General features: G+C 36.7%; 1 protein-coding gene across 2 annotated transcripts in view; it reads right to left on the bottom strand.

The window, feature by feature from the left end:
• Nucleotides 1-4,858: 4,858 nt before the first annotated feature.
• Nucleotides 4,859-18,953, bottom strand: part of HCN1 (hyperpolarization activated cyclic nucleotide gated potassium channel 1) — a 402,880-nt gene continuing 388,785 nt past the window's right edge. For both annotated transcript variants that reach the window (XM_055245493.1, XM_063619515.1), the window contains 2 exons: nt 12,745-12,909; nt 4,859-8,420 (listed from right to left, as the gene is read on the bottom strand). In XM_055245493.1, coding sequence (XP_055101468.1) covers nt 7,531-8,420; nt 12,745-12,909 — 1,055 coding nt within the window. In that variant the 3' untranslated portion in view covers nt 4,859-7,530. The remainder of the gene's footprint in view (nt 8,421-12,744; nt 12,910-18,953) is intronic.

Raw genomic sequence — 18,953 nt, 5'->3', positions numbered from 1 at the left:
CTGTAGCTAGGAATGTAAAACACACCAATCAGTGCTCTGTAGTTATCAAGAGGATTGTAAAATGCACCAACCTGCGCTCTGTAAAATGCACCAATCAGTGCTCTGTAAAATACACCAATCAGCAGGAGTCTAAAAGTAGCCAATCGCAGGGAGGATTGAAAAAGGGCACTCTGATAGGACAAAAATGGAACATGGGAGGGAACAAATAAGGGAATAAAACCTGGCCACCCCCAGCCAGCAGAGGCAACCCGCTCCGGTTTCCTTCCACCTGTGGAAGCTTTGTTCTTTCACTCTTACTGCTCCTCACTCTTTGGGTCCGTGCCATCTTTAAGAGCTGTAATGCTGCAAAGGTCCGTGGCTCCATTCTTGAAGTCAGTGAGACCATGAACCCACCGGAAGGAACAAGCTCTGGACACAATATGACTGTATAATTCTACCATGGGTAGAATAAGCAAGTAGAGCAAGACATAAGCAGTAGAGCCAGTTTTTGTAGTCAGGCTTTCTAAACACTGCAGGTATACAAATATAGCTGATGAAGAGAAACTCTTTGCAAAATATTGACCACATTCATTTATTTTTACAATGTCAATGTATTATTGATAGCATTAAAAATGTTACAGAAGGCAATGGACACATTGTACTGATGTGGTATTGAGAAACATTGCTAGCTATGGCACCAAAATTTATGTGACATAAGGAAATTATAATACCTAACACATAATAGTTTTCTCTTCCCTGTTTCTAACTAGCAAGAGCCAGGAGGCAGGCTGGGTTAGACAGCATGACCAAGAGTAAACTTTGAATGGTCCAGGATAAAATTATGACACAGGTGGTTTGTCGCTGCTTGTGTTTATTTAATGTTCTCTCGCTTTCCTTTTCTAGCCAAGATCCCATGCTATGTTGACTTGTCATCTCCAGAAATGTCTTCACACTTGGAAGTTCCCTTAAAAAGCCCTTAAAATTTACCTCCTCTAGGACTTACTAGTTCCAATCTTTTCAATATTAATACACATATGAATCGTCTGGGGATCTTGCCCAAAAGCGGACTTCTGTAGGTACAGGGTAAGGCCAAGGACTCTGCACTTCTTACAAACTTCTGGGTGATACTGACACTGCAGTTCCATGCACCACACTTTCCATAGTGAGGCACCCAAGTACATTTAGAACTGCACATTTTAAACAGAATTGTAATATGTTAGGTTGGTAATAGATGTTAGAAAAGTTAGGCAAACAAGATTTAATTTTAAATACTTGGAAACTAAGGCCTTGAACAAATATGAGAAAGAAATGAGAATACATTTGGAAAACTCTTTTTGAATCTTTCGAATTTCTTTGGGTTATGTTCTTTCTTCCTTCAAAAGTAAATCTTTCCTTTCTCGGGAGTTTTCCTCACGACTTTAACAGGAAATAAAAACCTTTCAAGAAAATCTCTGCCTCTACACATCTGAATATTCTCTGTAGTAAACGATGGTCAGTCTGGCAAAATTACAACCTGTTTTTTGCAAAATTCCATTATTTCAAAAAAAAAAGTCTGAATAACTACGTTACTTGCATTCAATTATATAATCTATTGGAAACATAAAATGGTCCTTCTCTTTTGAAGAATTATTATATTTACTCATTTATTCAGATTTCTTCAATTGAATAAATAGTATTCTCTGCTCTTATGGTATTATTGAAACAACTACATAGAAAAAAAATAGAAGGGCCGGGTGCGGTGGCTCAGGCCTGTAATCCCAGCACTTCGGGAGGGTGAGGCCGGCGGATCACTTGAGGTTAGGGGTTTGAGACCGGCCTGGCCAACATGGTGAAACCCTGTCTCTACTAAAAATTACAAAAATTTAGCCAGCCGTGGTGGCAGGCACCTGTAATCCCAGCTACTTAGGAGGCTGATGCAGAATTGCTTAAACCTGGGAGGCTGAGGTTGCAGCGGGCCAAGATCCTGCCATTGCACTCCCACCTGGGTGACAGAGCCAGACTCCATCTTAAAAAAAAAAAAAAAAAAAAGATGTTTCCCTTTGGGAGTAAATGGCCATTCATGTTACATTAGAAATAAAATAGCTCCAAAGAATGTTCACCTTTGCCCGTCTTTGTAGTGTGTGTGATTTCTCCAATAGAAATTAAAGAACTGGCTCCACTTTTTTGTTTGTTTCGGTTTTTCTTGAGAAAGGGTTTTGCTCTGTCTCCCAAGCTGGAGTGCAGTGAAACGAACAGGGCTCACTGCAGCCTTGACCTCCTGAGTTCAAGTGATCCTCTTGCCTTAACTTTCTGAGGAACTAGGACTACAGGAGTACACCACCTGTAGTCAGGCTTTCTAAACACTGCAGGTATGTAAGTATATACTGGTCAGTTAAAAAAAAATTTTTTTTTTGTAGAGACCAGGTCTTGACATGCTGCTCTGGTTGGTCTCCAATTCCTGGCCTCAAGCATTCCTCCCACTTTGGCCTCCCAAAGTGCTGGGATTACAGGCATGAGCCACCACGCCTGGCCTGAGAACTTGCTTTATTTTAGCCAAAATTATTTTGTCACTTCTTTCCCTTCTCACAGGTTCTAGCTCTTATCTTCTTGTACCCCTTCCCTGCCACAATATATTCCTTATCTTACACAAAGCAAGTAAACTTTGAGTTTCCTATTCCCATTACTCTATTTAGCAAACCTAGGAGCTTCCTTAGGACCCAGCATCCTCACAAGGCGGGGTGGGGTTGTAAATAGCCCCCAGTTTTTGCTCTGTCATAAATTATTTTGTTCCTTGTTACATTAGCAAAACAGACATTTCAATGTGAATCCTCCCTGTTGATAAGCTTAAATTAAGAATATAAAGTACAACACTGTAAAACCTTTGCCCTGATGTTAAAAGCCTTTTGGAAGGTTTTTGAAATCCCTATTTCACACTTGATCTGGGTTCCTCTTCACCCTGTGAGACACTCCAGCTGCATTGAACTGCCAGTGTTCCCAATCAGCTGTGCTCTGTTAAACATCCACATTTTAGAAAAGCATGTTTAATTTTTCACTAAATGATAATTATTTCCCCAGCATTTAATGTATTACTCACTCCACATCAAGGACCTTGGAAACAAATTCAGAGCATTATCTGTAGGTTCTTTTAAGATCATCTTTAAATAATTTTCAAGGTAGGACGTGGGGAATGTCAGCAAGGCTTCTCTCATTAAAAAACCTTAAAATCTCCATTTGTCCCTGTCAAAGCCTGAATTGGAAGCAGCATCAGCATTAGGGTAAGGCAAGAGAGGCAGGGTTGTGCAAGTGCAAGGTTGTTAAAAAGGAAAAAAATTGAAATTGCTTAAGAAAGTCATTGTTTTTGAGGGGTAATAGCAGGTATACTTCCCTAAGTACAACAGCAAATCTTTCAAAGAAAATTTCTATCCTATTTTTCCTTGAAAATAACCATATTGAATACAGTTATAGAACTGTATTTTATTTATTTGTATGTGCTACAATTTGATGCATGCAGCAATCACAGTTCCTTAAACTTTTGGCCATTCTTTTCAGGATTCAAAATAGCTCCACATTCGATTCTATAAGGCCCGTGTTTCTTTCCCATGGTACCATATGAGTACTTTTTAAAGTAGGTGAACATATAATAAAAGTTTGCTAGTTGTAGTGCATATGAACAAAATAACCACATGGGTTTTATGGCACATGTTCTAAAAAGATAAAAATAGAGCGATATCTCATTCAAACAGCTTAACATTATAAACGGTGCAAGTGAGGGCCATAGAAGCAAAGTGACATAGTAAAATTAAAAAATATAAAAACCTAAGCTGAAAGAGGAGGTATGGAGATATTTTAAATAGTCCTGAAAGATAATAGAGATTGCTTATAATCTGAAGTACACATAATGCAGGATTTGAAAAAAATCATCTAAAATTTTAAACATGTCATATTGTTTAAATCATTCACTGTCCTATAGGAATGACGGTAATAACTTGACTATGTAGTTTGTAGTGTCCTGAAAATAGTATGCTCAGTTAAGTTTGTAAATTGCAAAATAACCATCTCTTTAAAGTGGAACAGCATTCATCAGGGAATCGTTCACTTCTGAAGAGGTCATCCAGACCTGGAGACAAGCTAATTTTTTGGTGAATAGAATGTATTGCCATGACTACTATTTATCCTCCTTGTTTTCAGGAATGCTTCACTACTTATTCTCATTATGACAAACTCTATCTCAGGCTTTTAGGTATCATTTAAAACCCACTTGTATGGGGAGGTTCTATCACTATCCAAATACCTTTGCAGGGCCCAAGGCTATAAATACGAATATATTTATACAAACCTATTTTGTTATAATAGGGCCTTGGGCCTACTATGCAAACCTATTTTGTTTAAGGCTATAAATATGAATATATTTAGAAAAACCTGTTTTGTTATCATAGAGCCCAAGGCCCTATGATAACAAAATAGGTATGTTATAAAACTATTAAAACAAAATAAGTATGTCATAGAACTATTATAACAAAATAGGTTTGTATAAATATATTACAGGACAATTATTTACCATCATTACAGGAAAATTATTTCTCATCCGTATATCCAATAATTACATAAAATGGCTGTGTTTTGAAGTTGGAGAACAACCACATTCTAAAAAGGCACAGAGCAAAAAAGAAAATAAGCTCATATTTTACTATATGGAAAAGGCAAAACAAAGAAGTGGTTGAAAAATCCATGTTCTATTTAAAGTCCTCTCATTCCAGAATTATAGAATATAATTGATTTTATGTGATTATCAAGTATAAGCTCTTGGAAATTTTATGATGTAAAAATAGAGGCAAATCTGTACTCATTAATAAAATAAAACATTTGATTAGCATATATTGATAAAATAAAATATTCATGATTGTAGTTTATTTTTTGTTGAATTTATTAATAATCTTTATATATATTTATATATGTATGGCTTTGAGCAAAGACAAAAGAAATACTCTAACTCATCCCTGATCATACAGTTGTTGTAAGAATCAGCTATTCTATTATCTTTCCAGCAGCAGAAAGACCAATCAATAATACATTTCTTTCTGTACAGATTAAAACTCCATACATACGGGCTTCACTATGTACAGAGAAAGGAGGTCACTTTTCAGCTAGCAATGGACCCTTATATTACAGGAATGTGAGTCACTTTTTTCTTAATCTAAGTATATATACATTCATACATATATGTATATAATTTACCCTGTACCATTTTATAAGTTTAACATATAAACTTTAGTTTTTTTGTCCATTCTATTACAAAGTGAATAAAAGATGTATGGTTGCACTGAAAGACCATGCATTTCAATTTTGCTTATGTTTCCCAATAGTGCTCGAAATAAAAAACCAAAAATTTATATATATAAAAATATTTCACTACCAAATCCATTAATCCTATCAAATGTAAACCTTTAATAATTTAAAGGACCAATACATAATCTTAATAAATTGAAGTTAATTCTTATATTTTAATAAAATAAAGGAGTTCAGTACTGATATGTAAATGGTCTTGCAGCTTTCCCATAGGTTCTAGGTAGACTGAACAATCCCTTTCTTACAGCAGTATTCCTGACATGCCATCATATGTCAGCAGCATATTGATGATTACATGACGTCGACTAGCATTGTTAATTACTTCCACACAAGTTGGGATTTGTTTGAAATTAAACATAACAACTCATTTTGGTATTGTAGGTATTATATCCACAAAAGGCATAACAGGCAGCAAGGATCCACTTTAGAGTTTTTGCTTTTGTTTTTGTTTTCTGTCCTCAGGTCTATCTGCAGGCCCTGTCCCACATAATGTGTGATCTCTGTATGTTCTTAAATGTATTGCCAGTGCCAGAGATACTGAAGACCTCCACTTTAGGTCATGCTCTTAACTTGGGTTATTTACCAAAGCCGGTTATTAGGAATCTTTCAATTGTGTTCCAGTCATACTCCACATGTGTGGGATGCATTAGGCACAAATGATTACTAAGGGAGTTCTTTGAGAAGAAGCGGGTGCTCACAGATCATGTAAAGAGTTAAGAAAACAGACAAACAACGCTCATAGACATTCAACTTTACCCCTGCTTTCTGTCACCATGTCTGGACTATTTTCAACACATTAAAAATGACAAACCTCCTATGTAAGGGCTACGTTAGTCACCACATGCCTTAAAGTTTACTAACCATTTAGTTACAATATACATAGAGCAAAATGTGTGTTCCCAAACAGACGTGATGCTGTATTGAATTTATTTCTTTAAATTAACACCATAGTAAATTACCAGCTACAGTGAAGACACAGACAACAGTTAACTCCAAATCAAGCTGTGGTTTACAAATAATTATTTAAATAATAATAGCAATAATATTAAATAAAAGTGAAAACCTCACTTCTAGACTTAAGTCAGAGATCCAAGTCAGCCTTATAGGAATTATAAGATAGGCAATTAATGAACTGTTATGCTTTTCTAGAAACGAGAAATACTGTAAGCCTTTCTCTACAATGACTGATTTGAACCTATTTTTTTTTTTCCCCAGAAGCATGCAGGGACTATATTCAGATGCTTGATTATGGCAAGAAGAAAGAAAAGTAATGATTTCTGGTGTAATACAAGCAATTTGTAGATTCGAGCATACAATTTTGCATAAAACATTGCAGGTTAAAATAATATTGTAGGTTTCAAGCCATTGCATTACAATTGAATAATTCTCACAATCAGGTTTTGTAAAATTTAAAACTCTAAGTTTTGAAGTGAAGCAATAAAACTAAATTCTTAAACAATGACTTTTACCTTCATACAACACAGAATAGCTATTTTTATTTGGGTTGAAAAAGTTATTTACAACTAACATTGATCGAGTCTTGGTAAAAGTCCGATAACACATGAAGACAAATATTAATTTTCCCTCAGCTTTCTGAAAGATCAATGAACATGTCTGAGATTAGTGATATTCTTAACAGTGGCAATGCTAGTCTCCTACGGTGGCCAAGCAAGTAGTGCATTCTTTAACCTAATTCGAAATTGAAAGCACCAAAATACAATTTAGATCTATAAAATGGGATTTCTTATTTAATTCTCCATCATTAATGATTAACAATTTAGATGCAGAGACACAGCTAATGAAAGAAAGATTTGATTGGTGCTATTTGCTAGGTCATTTGAGTTGCCTTTTTAAAATCAGTTTTGTTTCCATTGAATCCAAGAACTCTTCATAAAATAGAGAAATATACATATCAAAGGACTTAAGTAAAAGTAGGTTAGAAATAAATAATCTTACAAGGACATTTTAAATCCTTTAATGATTTAAAGAAAGGAAGACATATAACACTGAATGCTAAACAGGTCTTTTGACCCTCTCTTGGGAATTTAGATATATATTTTATAGTATATGTATATATATTTTTACATTTCACGTGTAGGCCAGAGCTGTCTAAAATATCTCTTCATAGTAGGCTAGAGGGATCTATCAGGAGATAGAATAAAATAAGATCTGAGTATAGTCTCAGTTTATGAGAGTATTTTTTTCTGCTTTGACAATCAGCAGGGATCATAAATTTGAAGCAAATCGTGGCTTTTCTGCGTCTGGGTCTGTGTTTAAGACTGAGGAAGATTCTCTCGGAAGAGCAGCTGCTGGTGGAGGGGGTGCTGGAGGGACTCCTCGGTTGGGGGGGATGGCTCCCGACGACATCTGTCGGAAGAGGGTGACGCGCTGCGGGACAGTGCTCCTGCCCCCTGCCTGAAGGCCCGTTCCGGGGACCGCCGTCACGGGTTGAGGGATGGAGGCCAGGGACTCGGCCACAGTGGGATGGGGTCTGGAAATCAGAGTGGACACCTCATGCGGCAGCGAGGGCTGCGAGGCGGAGAGGGGCCTGACTTCCCGGGTCAGGTTGGTGTTGTGAAGCGCCTGCGTGCTCTTGTGCACTTCGTTTTTCGGCGTGGAGCTGCCAGGTGTCTGTGGCTGCGGGGACGGCTGCTGTGGCTGAGTCTGCGGCGGCTGGGACTGCTGCACCTGCTGCTGCGGCTGCTGTTGCATGAGTGACAGCTGGGAGGCGGTGGGGGAGGCGTAGTGGAAAGTTCGAGCGGCCAGAGGGCTCTGTACAGGAGGGCTGCAGACCGCGGTGGTGTAGGAACAGGGCGAGAGGATGGCTGATGGCTGGGGGGTCTGTGTGCTGGGACTGGGGGAGTGCAGGTTGCTGTGAGACAGGCTGGTCGCTGTGTACACCGGTGGAGACTGTGTCCTCATGCGGGAGGTCGGAGTCGTAGTAGACGATGTGGAATTCAGGGTCGTCATTTGAGGATAATTGATGGGAGCGATTGCCTGCACCATCTCCCTGTCATGTTTCACAATCTGCTTGAGGATTTCGTTCTCCTGATTGTTGAAAACACCAGTGTTCAGATCCTTCTGGAACTTTTGCAGAAGAATTGAATTTTTCTTTCCTGTCAGCAAAAGAAAGATAGGCACTTAGAAAGCCTACCAATGACTGATGACAACGCCAAGTGAGAGTGGCTCCCTCAAACAGAAGCGTAGCTGTGCTTCGCAGGAGAGGCTTAAAAAGCCAGTCACTCACCTTTACGCACCAAATACCAACGTGGCTCCTACCTTTCACACTTCCTGTATTTCTCTGGGAACTCTTACCTTCTACTCAAGTTGAACGGCCTGTAATATGGCAGACAGCCACTTTACAGAAGAAATGGAGATATTTAACACGAGGGCCACCTTGAAGAATGGGTGAAGAAAGGGCTTGTGGAATAGGATGGGCTTGGAATCAACATTTGATTTTAAAGTTACTTTTTCAAGAAAGGACCATGGAGACATAAGCGAGAACATGTGAGCAGGTACTATGTGATAAGCACTCTACAAAAGACCTTGGGTGGATGATTTTATGTAACCCGCAACCCTGTCAGATAGGTGTGTTCATAATCTCATTTTACCTGAAAGGAGATCAGGACATGAGAAGAGTAAGAACAGTGCCCAAGAAAACAAAGAAAACACGGTTGGCGGGTAACAGGGCTGAGAAAGACCATACACACCAAAAAGTGATTGCGCATCCTTGCCATGGAAAATGAACCAACTGCCTCTGTCTCATCTGTGTGCTTGCCGGAAACTCAGCCTCCTGGGCCTGACCCCACTTGCTGAATCAGATGTTGCATTTTACTAAGATCCCCAGGTGATTCCCAAATGCAAATCTGAGGAGGACTGTATCAGGGTTCGCTTTTGACCCAGAGTCCTACACCAGTCATTCTCAGTCCTAGTTGGATATTTTTCTTATCTCTGGAGCTTTAAAAAATACTAACATCCACTTGTTCCCTACCAATTAAATCTAAATAATCATACATGGGCTCTGGATTTCAGTAGTTTAAAAGCAAATTTCCCCAGGAAATTCTTTTTTTAAAATTTATTATTTATTTTTTTTTATTTTATTTATTTTTTTGAGACAGAGTCTCTCTCTGATGCCCAGGCTGGAGTTGCAGTGGCGCGATCCCAGCTCACTGCAAGGTCCACCTCCCGGGTTCATGCCATTCTCCTGCCTCAGCCTCCTGAGTAGCTGGGACTACAGGTGCCCACCACCATGCCTGGTTAATTTTTTGTATTTTTAGTAGAGACGGGGTTTCACCGTGTTAGCCAGGATGGTCTCGATATCATGACCTTGTGATCCTCCCACCTTGGCCTCCCAAAGTGCTGGGATTACAGGCGTGAGCCACCACGACTAGCCTCCCCATGGAATTCTTAAATGCAGCCAAGATTGAGACCGACTTTATGATCTTTCCTCTTCTGAATGGTTGTTGTGAGGACCAAGGGCATAGTGCATTGCAGGCTCTCAGCTCCCTCTAAGACCTCAATAAATTTTAGCTTTTCCTGCCATCATCTTCTGAGTGGTTTGCAATACTAGACAGTCTCTGGCATAATAATGATTAGAATCAATAGTCGATTGGTGAAAGTAGGGGAAAGTAGTGACTTTTCTATGGCATCGTTGATACGCTAATATCCAAGTGAATATGGTAAATGAAAAGTGAATCAATCTGCGATATTGCTAAATAAAGTAACACATTAAAAGTAACAAAATATATTTTTGAAAATAAATATATGTTGTAATTTCATTGACTGCTGGGAATGCAATCATTTTAAATGACTGCCAAAATAGTTACCTCTCCCTACTTACGGACTGTCGTAATTTCCCAAAGAACAAAACCTCCTACATGAGTAATAAATATAAATGCTTATTTAGCATATTTGCTTAACTAACTGCAGCATACATCTATATGTAATGGCCACAAAACCGAGAAGTATGTTTCTTTCTGATTATGTAAATAGTCAAAATATCTTAATCTAAGTATCTTTAACCTTGGGAAAAATAATGTAACTTTTAATACACTCTTACAATTTTATAAAGATCAAAAATTCAATTGCTTAGTGCTTATTAGAAATTGCATTGCCTGTATTGATTACGAACCATTTCATGTAAATATTATTATAAAAATTAACTGCATGCTGGGCACGGTGGCTCATGCCTGTAATCTCAGCACTTTGGGAGGCTGAGACGGGTGGATCATGAGGTTAGGAGGTCAAGACTGTACTGGCCAACATGGTGAAACCCCATCTCTACTAAAAATACAAAATATTAGCAGGGTGTGGCGGTGCACACCTGTAGTCCCAGCTACTCAGGAGGCTGAGGCAGGAGAATTGCTTGAACCCGGGAGGCGGAGGCTGCAGTGAGCCGAGATCACACGACTGCACTCCAGCCTGGGCAACAGAGCAAGATTCTGTCTCAAAAAAATAAAAAAAAAAAAATTAACTGCAATAAGTTAGGTAAAAGTGAAGCTGTATCAGATTAACAGAAATTATCTAGTGAAATATCCTGATTTTAATGTTTTCTCTAAGGATGTCTAACTGGTTTAGGAAGAAACTCATTGCTTAGAAATTAGTCTCTGTCTCTAACATAAACACTCACACATTACAAAGAGAGAAGTTATTTTCCAATTAAGTAAGGATGCTTTCAGGAGTGTCTACTTCTTTTGTGGGTATTGTCTCCCTGAATGAGTAGGTCTTGTTAAATCTCTAAGATTTCAATATGAATCTCTAATATGTTTGTTATATCTAATGATGATGTCCAAATACTGCCTTTACTTCTTCTAATCTATTTTCAGATCTGTATGCAGTCTGCTGTCTTACTAATATAGCGAGAAAGGAAGATGTGAATGTGAAGTGCAGAAAAAAAGCCAGCATAACAATTTGTCAATCTGAAGTCCTTACCTTTAATAAGAATGAAGCAGTTGAGGTACCTCCTTGTTTATCACAAGTGATCCCAGCCCCATCTTTTTTGAGTTCATTTATTCCTTCCTCCCTTCCTACCTCTCTTCAACAAATATTCATCGTATACTAGGTACTGTGAATGTAATGGTGAATTAGACATGAGCTCTACATTGACAAACTTAGCATCTCTAGAGCCAGTAATAAAAGCAGTGCTGTGATGGGGGAACTTCAGAGGCCACAGGCGAACACATCCAAGGAACTGGGCTTAGTAGGGAGTGGGAGGTCAGAGAAGTTTTCTAGAGGGAGGTGATATCTAAGCAGAGAGAGGAAGGTTGAGCAGAGTCGAGCTGACCAAAAAAAAGCAGAAAAGGGGAGGGTGGCAAAGAGGGTTTAGGTGTGGAATATGAATGCATACTACCTTATAACGTAATGCTCCAGGATATCTAGGAATGTTAACAGCAAGCCAATCCAAGCTAACTTTACTATGGCAATTATGCAAATCTTCAAACTAGCATAACTAATAAGGCCTAATTGTTGTTTATATATTATTATTTGGTAGCAGAAAAGACTTTAAAATATGTTGATGTTCGCAAGGTAAAGCATCTATGTAGGGCATTACTATCAAGGCTTTTTTTTTCTGCTTGAGTCTATATTACAAACATTTTACTATGTCTCTGCTGAGATTAATTTAAATGTGCAAATTTTCAATTCCTAATATAAAGATAAAATGTAAAGTTGATCCAAAAATACAAAAAAGTGATAAAACTTAGTTTGTAATATAGACTCATCTTATCATATTTTTAGTTCTATTTCAATGCTATCTAGAATTTTTATCATTGCTTTTTACCTGAAGATTCAAATTGTTTTGGCATCAGTCGGGAAATCAGTTTGTTTAGCTAGCAAAAATAGACGTTAATAAATAAACCCAGAATACTTAGAAGAGATAGATAGGGACCCAGATCTCTCAAGAAATATAGCTACAGCTAATTGCTATTTCTACACAAATTAACAAGCAAAACTGGCATGTGGGACTTTTTTTTTTTTTTTCTCTGAGACAAGGTTTCACTCTCTCTCCCAGACAGGAGTGCAGTGGTACCATCTTGGTTCATGGCAACCTCCACCTCCCAGGCTCAAGCGATTCTCCTGCCTCAGCCTCCTGAGTGGCTGGGATTACAGGTGCATGCCACCACACCCGGCTAATTTTTGTATTTTTAGTAGAGACAGGGTTTCACCATGTTGGCCAGGATGTCACATTAAATACAAAGGGAATTTTTGTAGGTGATTAAATCATTTATTTCATCAAGCATGATGCTATTTGATTCAATTATTCAAGTCAGCTAACATAAAGCCCCTACTATCTGTCAAATGATCCACCTGCCTCGGCCTCCCAAAGTGATGGGATTACAGGCATGAGTCACCTCGCCCCACTGCATTTTGGACTTATAATTGCAAACCTATATTATGCCATGAGATTAAATTTTATATAAAGAAGGTAGAAAACTAGAGTACCTATTCGATCTAGTCGGTCAATGGCAACTGTCTCAAAAGCTCTCCTCATCATTGGATATTCCTCCAGGACCTCGTTGAAATTGTCCACGGAAAGTGAGTAAAGACGACAATATGTATCAGCTCGAACACTGGCAGTACGACGTCCTTTGGTCAGCAGGCAAATCTCTATAAAAACAACAAAGAAGAATGACTTGTTTGATCATTTTCTTTTAAAAGCCATTAAGGCTTCCCACAACTTAAAACAAGTCTCATGGTGTGAAAAAACAATTATTAGCAGCATTTTCTATTATATCAGCAAATTCCTTCTGACAAAAGTATCCAACTGCCAATACTCAATCTTAAAATAATGTTGTTGTTGTTGTTTTTTTTTTTTTAAATACAGTCTGGTAAGAACAATGTCACATATATGCAAACTCAGAATACTAAAGAAGGACACGTGAACCAGTCTGGGAAGATAGAGAGGATTTTAGGAAATGTCACCCAAACCATCAATTATGCTGTTGTTCATGTCGAGATTGAAGAGTAATGTTGTAAACCTGCTAAATAATATTGTGGAGTCTGTGTGTTTCTCTGAATGTTTTTGTGCCTGAATATGTGCGTGTGTCTGTGTAGGAAAATAAATCTATTTTGGTCAATTTTGAAGCAAATTACCATACCATGGAATTTACCTGCTACTATAATATAAACAAGGTAATTAAAAGAAGCATTTTGAATACTACTCCAAAATTAAATTCCTGTGTCACTAAGGTACTAATGCCATAAAATTATAATTTATGATTGCCCTATTATGGCAAACAAAGCTAAGTGTCGGTTTCAAATCTTGTGTGGAATGTTAAATGAGAGAAGTAAGACATGAGAAGCCACATACTGTGTGATTCCATTTATGTAAAATATCCAGAAAATACAAATCTGCAGAGACAGATAACAGATTAGTGGTTGCCTGAGGCAAAAGATGGAAAAGGGAATTAACAGTAAGTGGGCACAGGAATCTTATTTGGGTGATAAAAATATTCTAAAACCTGATTTGTGGTGATGGTTTCATCACTTGGTAAATTTACTTAAAGATATTTGAATTCTACACTTTAATGAATTATATGTATAAAATATGTTGCATTAAAGCTATACAAAGTGAAAAGAAAATTAGTTTTGTTTTTATTTTTTATCTTTATACTTATTATATTTTTATTTGAATTTATTTTTTCTGAACTCTTTCTCTTTACTCTGGAATCATTGTTTTGTCTCTTTTTCTAGGTCTTTCTCTTGTGTGTTGAATGCTTTCTTTCGGTAATCTATTGATGTCCAATCACATTTAAAGATAAAAAACTCTGGTAATGTTGCAGAATTTGTTAATTTAAAGTTTTTCTTTAGGGTAAATAGGCGGGGAGCGTGTCCTCATATTTCTCTAAATACCAGAATGAGGAGGGCTTTACTCTAGGCCACTGACATCTCTCTTGACTGTCCTAGTTCTCCCTCTCATTCAATTGCTTTATGAAAGAACCACTGACATTTCCCCCCCACCATCCTCAGATACATGGTTGGCTATAGACTATTCTGCAACATGGAGGGAGGGATGTCTCATACCTACCATCGGCATGAGTCACCCGCTTTCTGTTCTGTCTTCTGTGGTCCCATTGTCTCTTAACTAAGAGCCTGTTTAGTATTCTTCCAGGATACCTGCTGTCTCCTTGGCTCCCGTTCTTTGTACATATATTCCATGTTCCCTATACTTTCCCTTCAAGGTTCATCAGTAACCACCAGCATACATTTAACTGCAGGCTACAGAATACCTGAATAGCACTGGTTTATCCAATACATTAATGTCATTATATTACAAAACAAAATTTGGGAGTAGGCAAGGCCAGCATTTGTTCAGCACTTCAGTGATGCCAAGGCACTGTGCCCACAATACTTTGTTTTCCTTGGCCTTCTTCTCATGATCACAAGTTGATGGCAACAACTACACACATTCATATACTCACACAACAGCATCCAAAGTTTGGGGAGACAGCAAAAGACTTTCTTCCTGTATTTCTTTCTTTTTATTGTGAAGGCAAAAGTTGTACTACAGGTCCCTAACTTACTTTCTCTAGCATTTTATTATCAGAACTGCATCATGTGGCCAGCCTTAGCTGCAAGAAAGGATTTGAAACTGAATATTTGGTAAATCGGAGTAAGGTAACTACTGTTAGTGACTGAATTAGGTAAATCCTGGTTTTATCCCTGAAGTAGTATATGATGCCAGCCATACAAGATTTTATTAACAAGAAAGGGCCATGGTTGCTGGCTATAGAACCAATGTTATCTGGCACTTCACTCATATCAAAAGTATTTTCTGTCTTCTAGAAACATGTCCCTCTGTCTCATCTCCTGGTTGCTCCCAAATACAAATTCATGCATCAGGTTACTTTGTAAGGTTGAGTTTATATTTTATTCTTTTACTATTATTAATTGGGTCTCTGTAGAGGGATGAGATAAAGGCATGTCCTGGGAATCATCTTAAATGAGAAATGTGTTTGTCTTATGCTTAGAAATTACTTGGAATTATTTTTACAAAGCGCATGCGTTTATATATTACTTTTAATTTTTAAAAACAAGTTTAAAAATTAGAAATAAGAATATAGCTATTCTCAGTATGCACAGTCATTTTAGAGATGTGTTGAAAACAGATTTACTGGAGCATAGATATAAGTTTAGTCATATTTTTCCTAAACCATTATTTACAAATGATTTTCTGGCCTCTGTCATCTGATGGTCTCATATAATGAATATATAACATATGTAGCGTATGTTACATAGTATAGGTACGCATATACTAAGTAATCATGGCTTGAATCGGTTAAATATTACCATTGGTAAGAAAATAAATTCTTCAAGGAAGATGCTTTTAAAATACTGTTTAAAGCCTACATGAAGGAACGTGTATGTGTGTTATGAGCTCTTAACCCAGAGGTTTTCTATATTGCCGTCTCAGTAAAACTTAGATGTTACTGCTCAGCAAATCTTACCTCTTCATTACATTTTGTTTAAAAAGATAATGTACTTATTTTACTTTTTGTAGTTTGTGGGATCAACACGATATTCTAATTTGGTCTTTCTTGCCAGTTAATGAGGTAGAGTGTTATTTGGGGCATTGTCTATAGCAGTAATGTTTGGTTTCCTGCTGATTCAGGTACACACACACACACACACACACACACACACACAGTTGCTTGGGCTATTTTAGGGTTTCTTTTTTTGGTGTAGTATTGGCCTGGGGATTTAGAGTCCTGTGTTAGTCTCAGTCAACTTGCTCTTGTTTGTGAGAATTAGACACATATTTATATTCTGTGGACTTTATTTATCAGTGAAATGTAAAACTCAATTATGTCTCTAGAGTTTTATTGTCCTTAACTCTGTAACTAACTTAGACTTCATTCAACATTTTATCTGTAAAGTCTCATTAATCTTTACATCTCCAGTGCCTACATGACAGATAGTAGGGGCTTAATGTTAGCTGATTTGAATAATTGAATCAAATAACAACATGCTTGATGAAATAAATGATTTAATCACCTACAAAAATTCCCTTTGTATTTAATGTGACATATTCCCCTATGGAGAAACTAAGGGCTAAATATAGACTTGCACAACAAAGTCCCTTCAAAAGTTATATAAAGGACTTTGTTCATTACCAACTCAAAACTCATCAGCCATTACCTTGCTGCATGTCCTCAATAATTTCTTAGTGAGAAAAAGAACAACTGAAGGTTATTCATGAGAGGAGAAATAGTCATTAAGAAGTACAAAAAACACTTAAAATAATCTCTTCTTTTAAAGCCTCCATACTCTGTTTCTAGTACGAATAACAGAATTAAGAAATGGCACACCCTTAGCAATGAAAAAAGAGTAAACTTTCTGATCAAAGAGGCTTAGATTTCATGAATTGAATGTCCAGATTCAATATGAATAGAACAGGTGCTTCTCTGTGAATTAATTTTCTCTTGATACAGTATTAAGTTATTTTGAAAATGTACTTATTGAGTAAACACAGCCCTTTGTTAGGTGTTACAGAGTTTTGGTGTATTTGCCATATCTGTGTGTATATGTGTCTTTGGCGGGGATGGGGGGTGTTTAAATAAAGGACAGATATAGAAAAAAAGTTAGTCATCTGTAGCTCATACTATCCTTTAGGTACCTTAGAAATTATGTATGTATTAGTTTATCACTATTTCATTTTATTTTATTCTACTGAATTTCTGTTTCCTAAATAATGGCTTTATCGCCCTAGCTGGTTTAAGACATTTTAAAGACAGAAACCATACAGTTACCTTATAATATCCCTCATGGTGCCTGCTACATTGAGTTTCCAGCCCAGGTAATATGATTTAAAAATGCTTATGCATATGTCAATTACAGCGAACAAACATAAAACCCACACTAAGTTATCTTCTTAAGTTTTGGATAATGTTGGTTCACCCATTAGGCATCTTCCCTTGGTCATAGAACTTGCCAAGTGTTTTATGTACTTTCTTTGAGGAACATAACATATCTCTGAGGTTTTGTGTAATGTTTATAAAAAAGAAAATTATCTAGAAGATTCGGTCTTTTTTTTTCAATGTAGACATGCTTTTACTCATCAGGAAGAAAATTAACCTGCTTATAGGTACCCATGTTGATTTCATAAAGCAAATAAAGTTAAATACAAAATAAAATAAAATTGGACTCCCAAAGAAGAGATTCAGTGCAGTTTACAGACACAAGCTTTTTAAAGATTGTCTTGGCATACTTTCTAGAATCTGTCTGTTCCAGCCTTTCTGCTTTTTTCTTGTTTGTATACTCTCTGAGAGCTCAATTAAGAACTTCCCAGTGGTGTAATAACTGTTTTAAGAATCTTAGTGCAAATTTACTTGGGTAATAGGTCCCTTCATCTGGATGCATATTTACACATTATAATAAATTGTAAAAGTAATGGGGACTCAGCATATTAATTTTAATTAGGTAGAATTTTCCTGGTTTTCTTTATAGGGCGTTTATGAATGGCTAAGTAGTTATTTCACCTAGTTAAGATGAAAACTATTGGTAATGCATCCTCTCATAGGAACACAGACAACTCTGTTTCCAATTCCAATGTCAGAAAGAGTGTGGCCTGGGAGACTAGATTAGGCCTAGCACATTATTTGTATACCTTTAATAATCCTTAGGGTATGAGATATATCAACTTCTCAATGCTATTTTTGCTGGCATTAGTTAACCCTGATTATAAACATGTAAGTCCACCTGACATTACTGTCACCTATATAAATAGTCATTTTTATAAGGTAGGGCAAATGGCTTCAAACGTTTTGCAACTCAGAAATATTTTCCTGACCTCTAAAACTGAACTTGACATTGCAGTGACGCAGAGCTAATCAGGAACTCATGACAGAAATTTCTAAAGTAATGTGCTTAACCTGAGCTTCTAGAATTTATGGGCAAAACTGTACTTAGCTTCTCATAGTAATCTAAACAAAAGCTGCTTCCTTCTTTAGTAACTGATACCATGAAATAAAAGTAATTCTCTGCTGTGCATCAAAATACTAATTTCCTATAAATTATTTAGATTTCTAATTCACTGTGTAATAATAACATGTGAGAGAAAATATCACTTTTTTGCTTTCTTTTTGTCTTTGTAGACTTTCTGTATTTATACTAGTGAACTAGTAAAACACTGCCTCTGTATGGCACAGGAGATGATAACATCTGGCTTAAATCATTTTGCGTATCATGTTTGGCTGGTAGAAGTACTCTGGGTATCAAATAGATTTGAATAGAAATCGAAAGAAATTTAGAACAGGAAAGAACATTAAATCGCTGCAAATTTTTTTAGTATTTGATTGATTTTTTAGTATAGTATTTTAATGCATTTCACATTTTGTACAATCTTCTGAAAAAGAGATTGAATACAACAAATTTCTAAATATAGATGTAAAGAAAGTATTATTCATGTATAGATAGATTACATATTATAATATTCTAATAACCAGAATACCCAATTTTTCATTTTACTAAGGGTATAACTAGTCATTTCAACTCACATAGATACATTCCTAATTGCACAATTATTTGTGTCCTCTTCTACTACTCATGCCCTGTTATTTATGGTTATTTAGATCAAATAAAGTTATTGTTTTGTCAAACAAATCTTAGCTCCAAGTTCAATCAAATCATCTCTCTTAAAACATATAAATTAG

This window comes from Symphalangus syndactylus, chromosome 16 (genome assembly GCF_028878055.3).
Source record: "Symphalangus syndactylus isolate Jambi chromosome 16, NHGRI_mSymSyn1-v2.1_pri, whole genome shotgun sequence".
NCBI classification, from domain to species: Eukaryota; Metazoa; Chordata; class Mammalia; order Primates; family Hylobatidae; genus Symphalangus; species Symphalangus syndactylus.
Note: the sequence above shows the minus strand (reverse complement) of the source record. Positions and strands in the feature narration are given on the sequence as shown.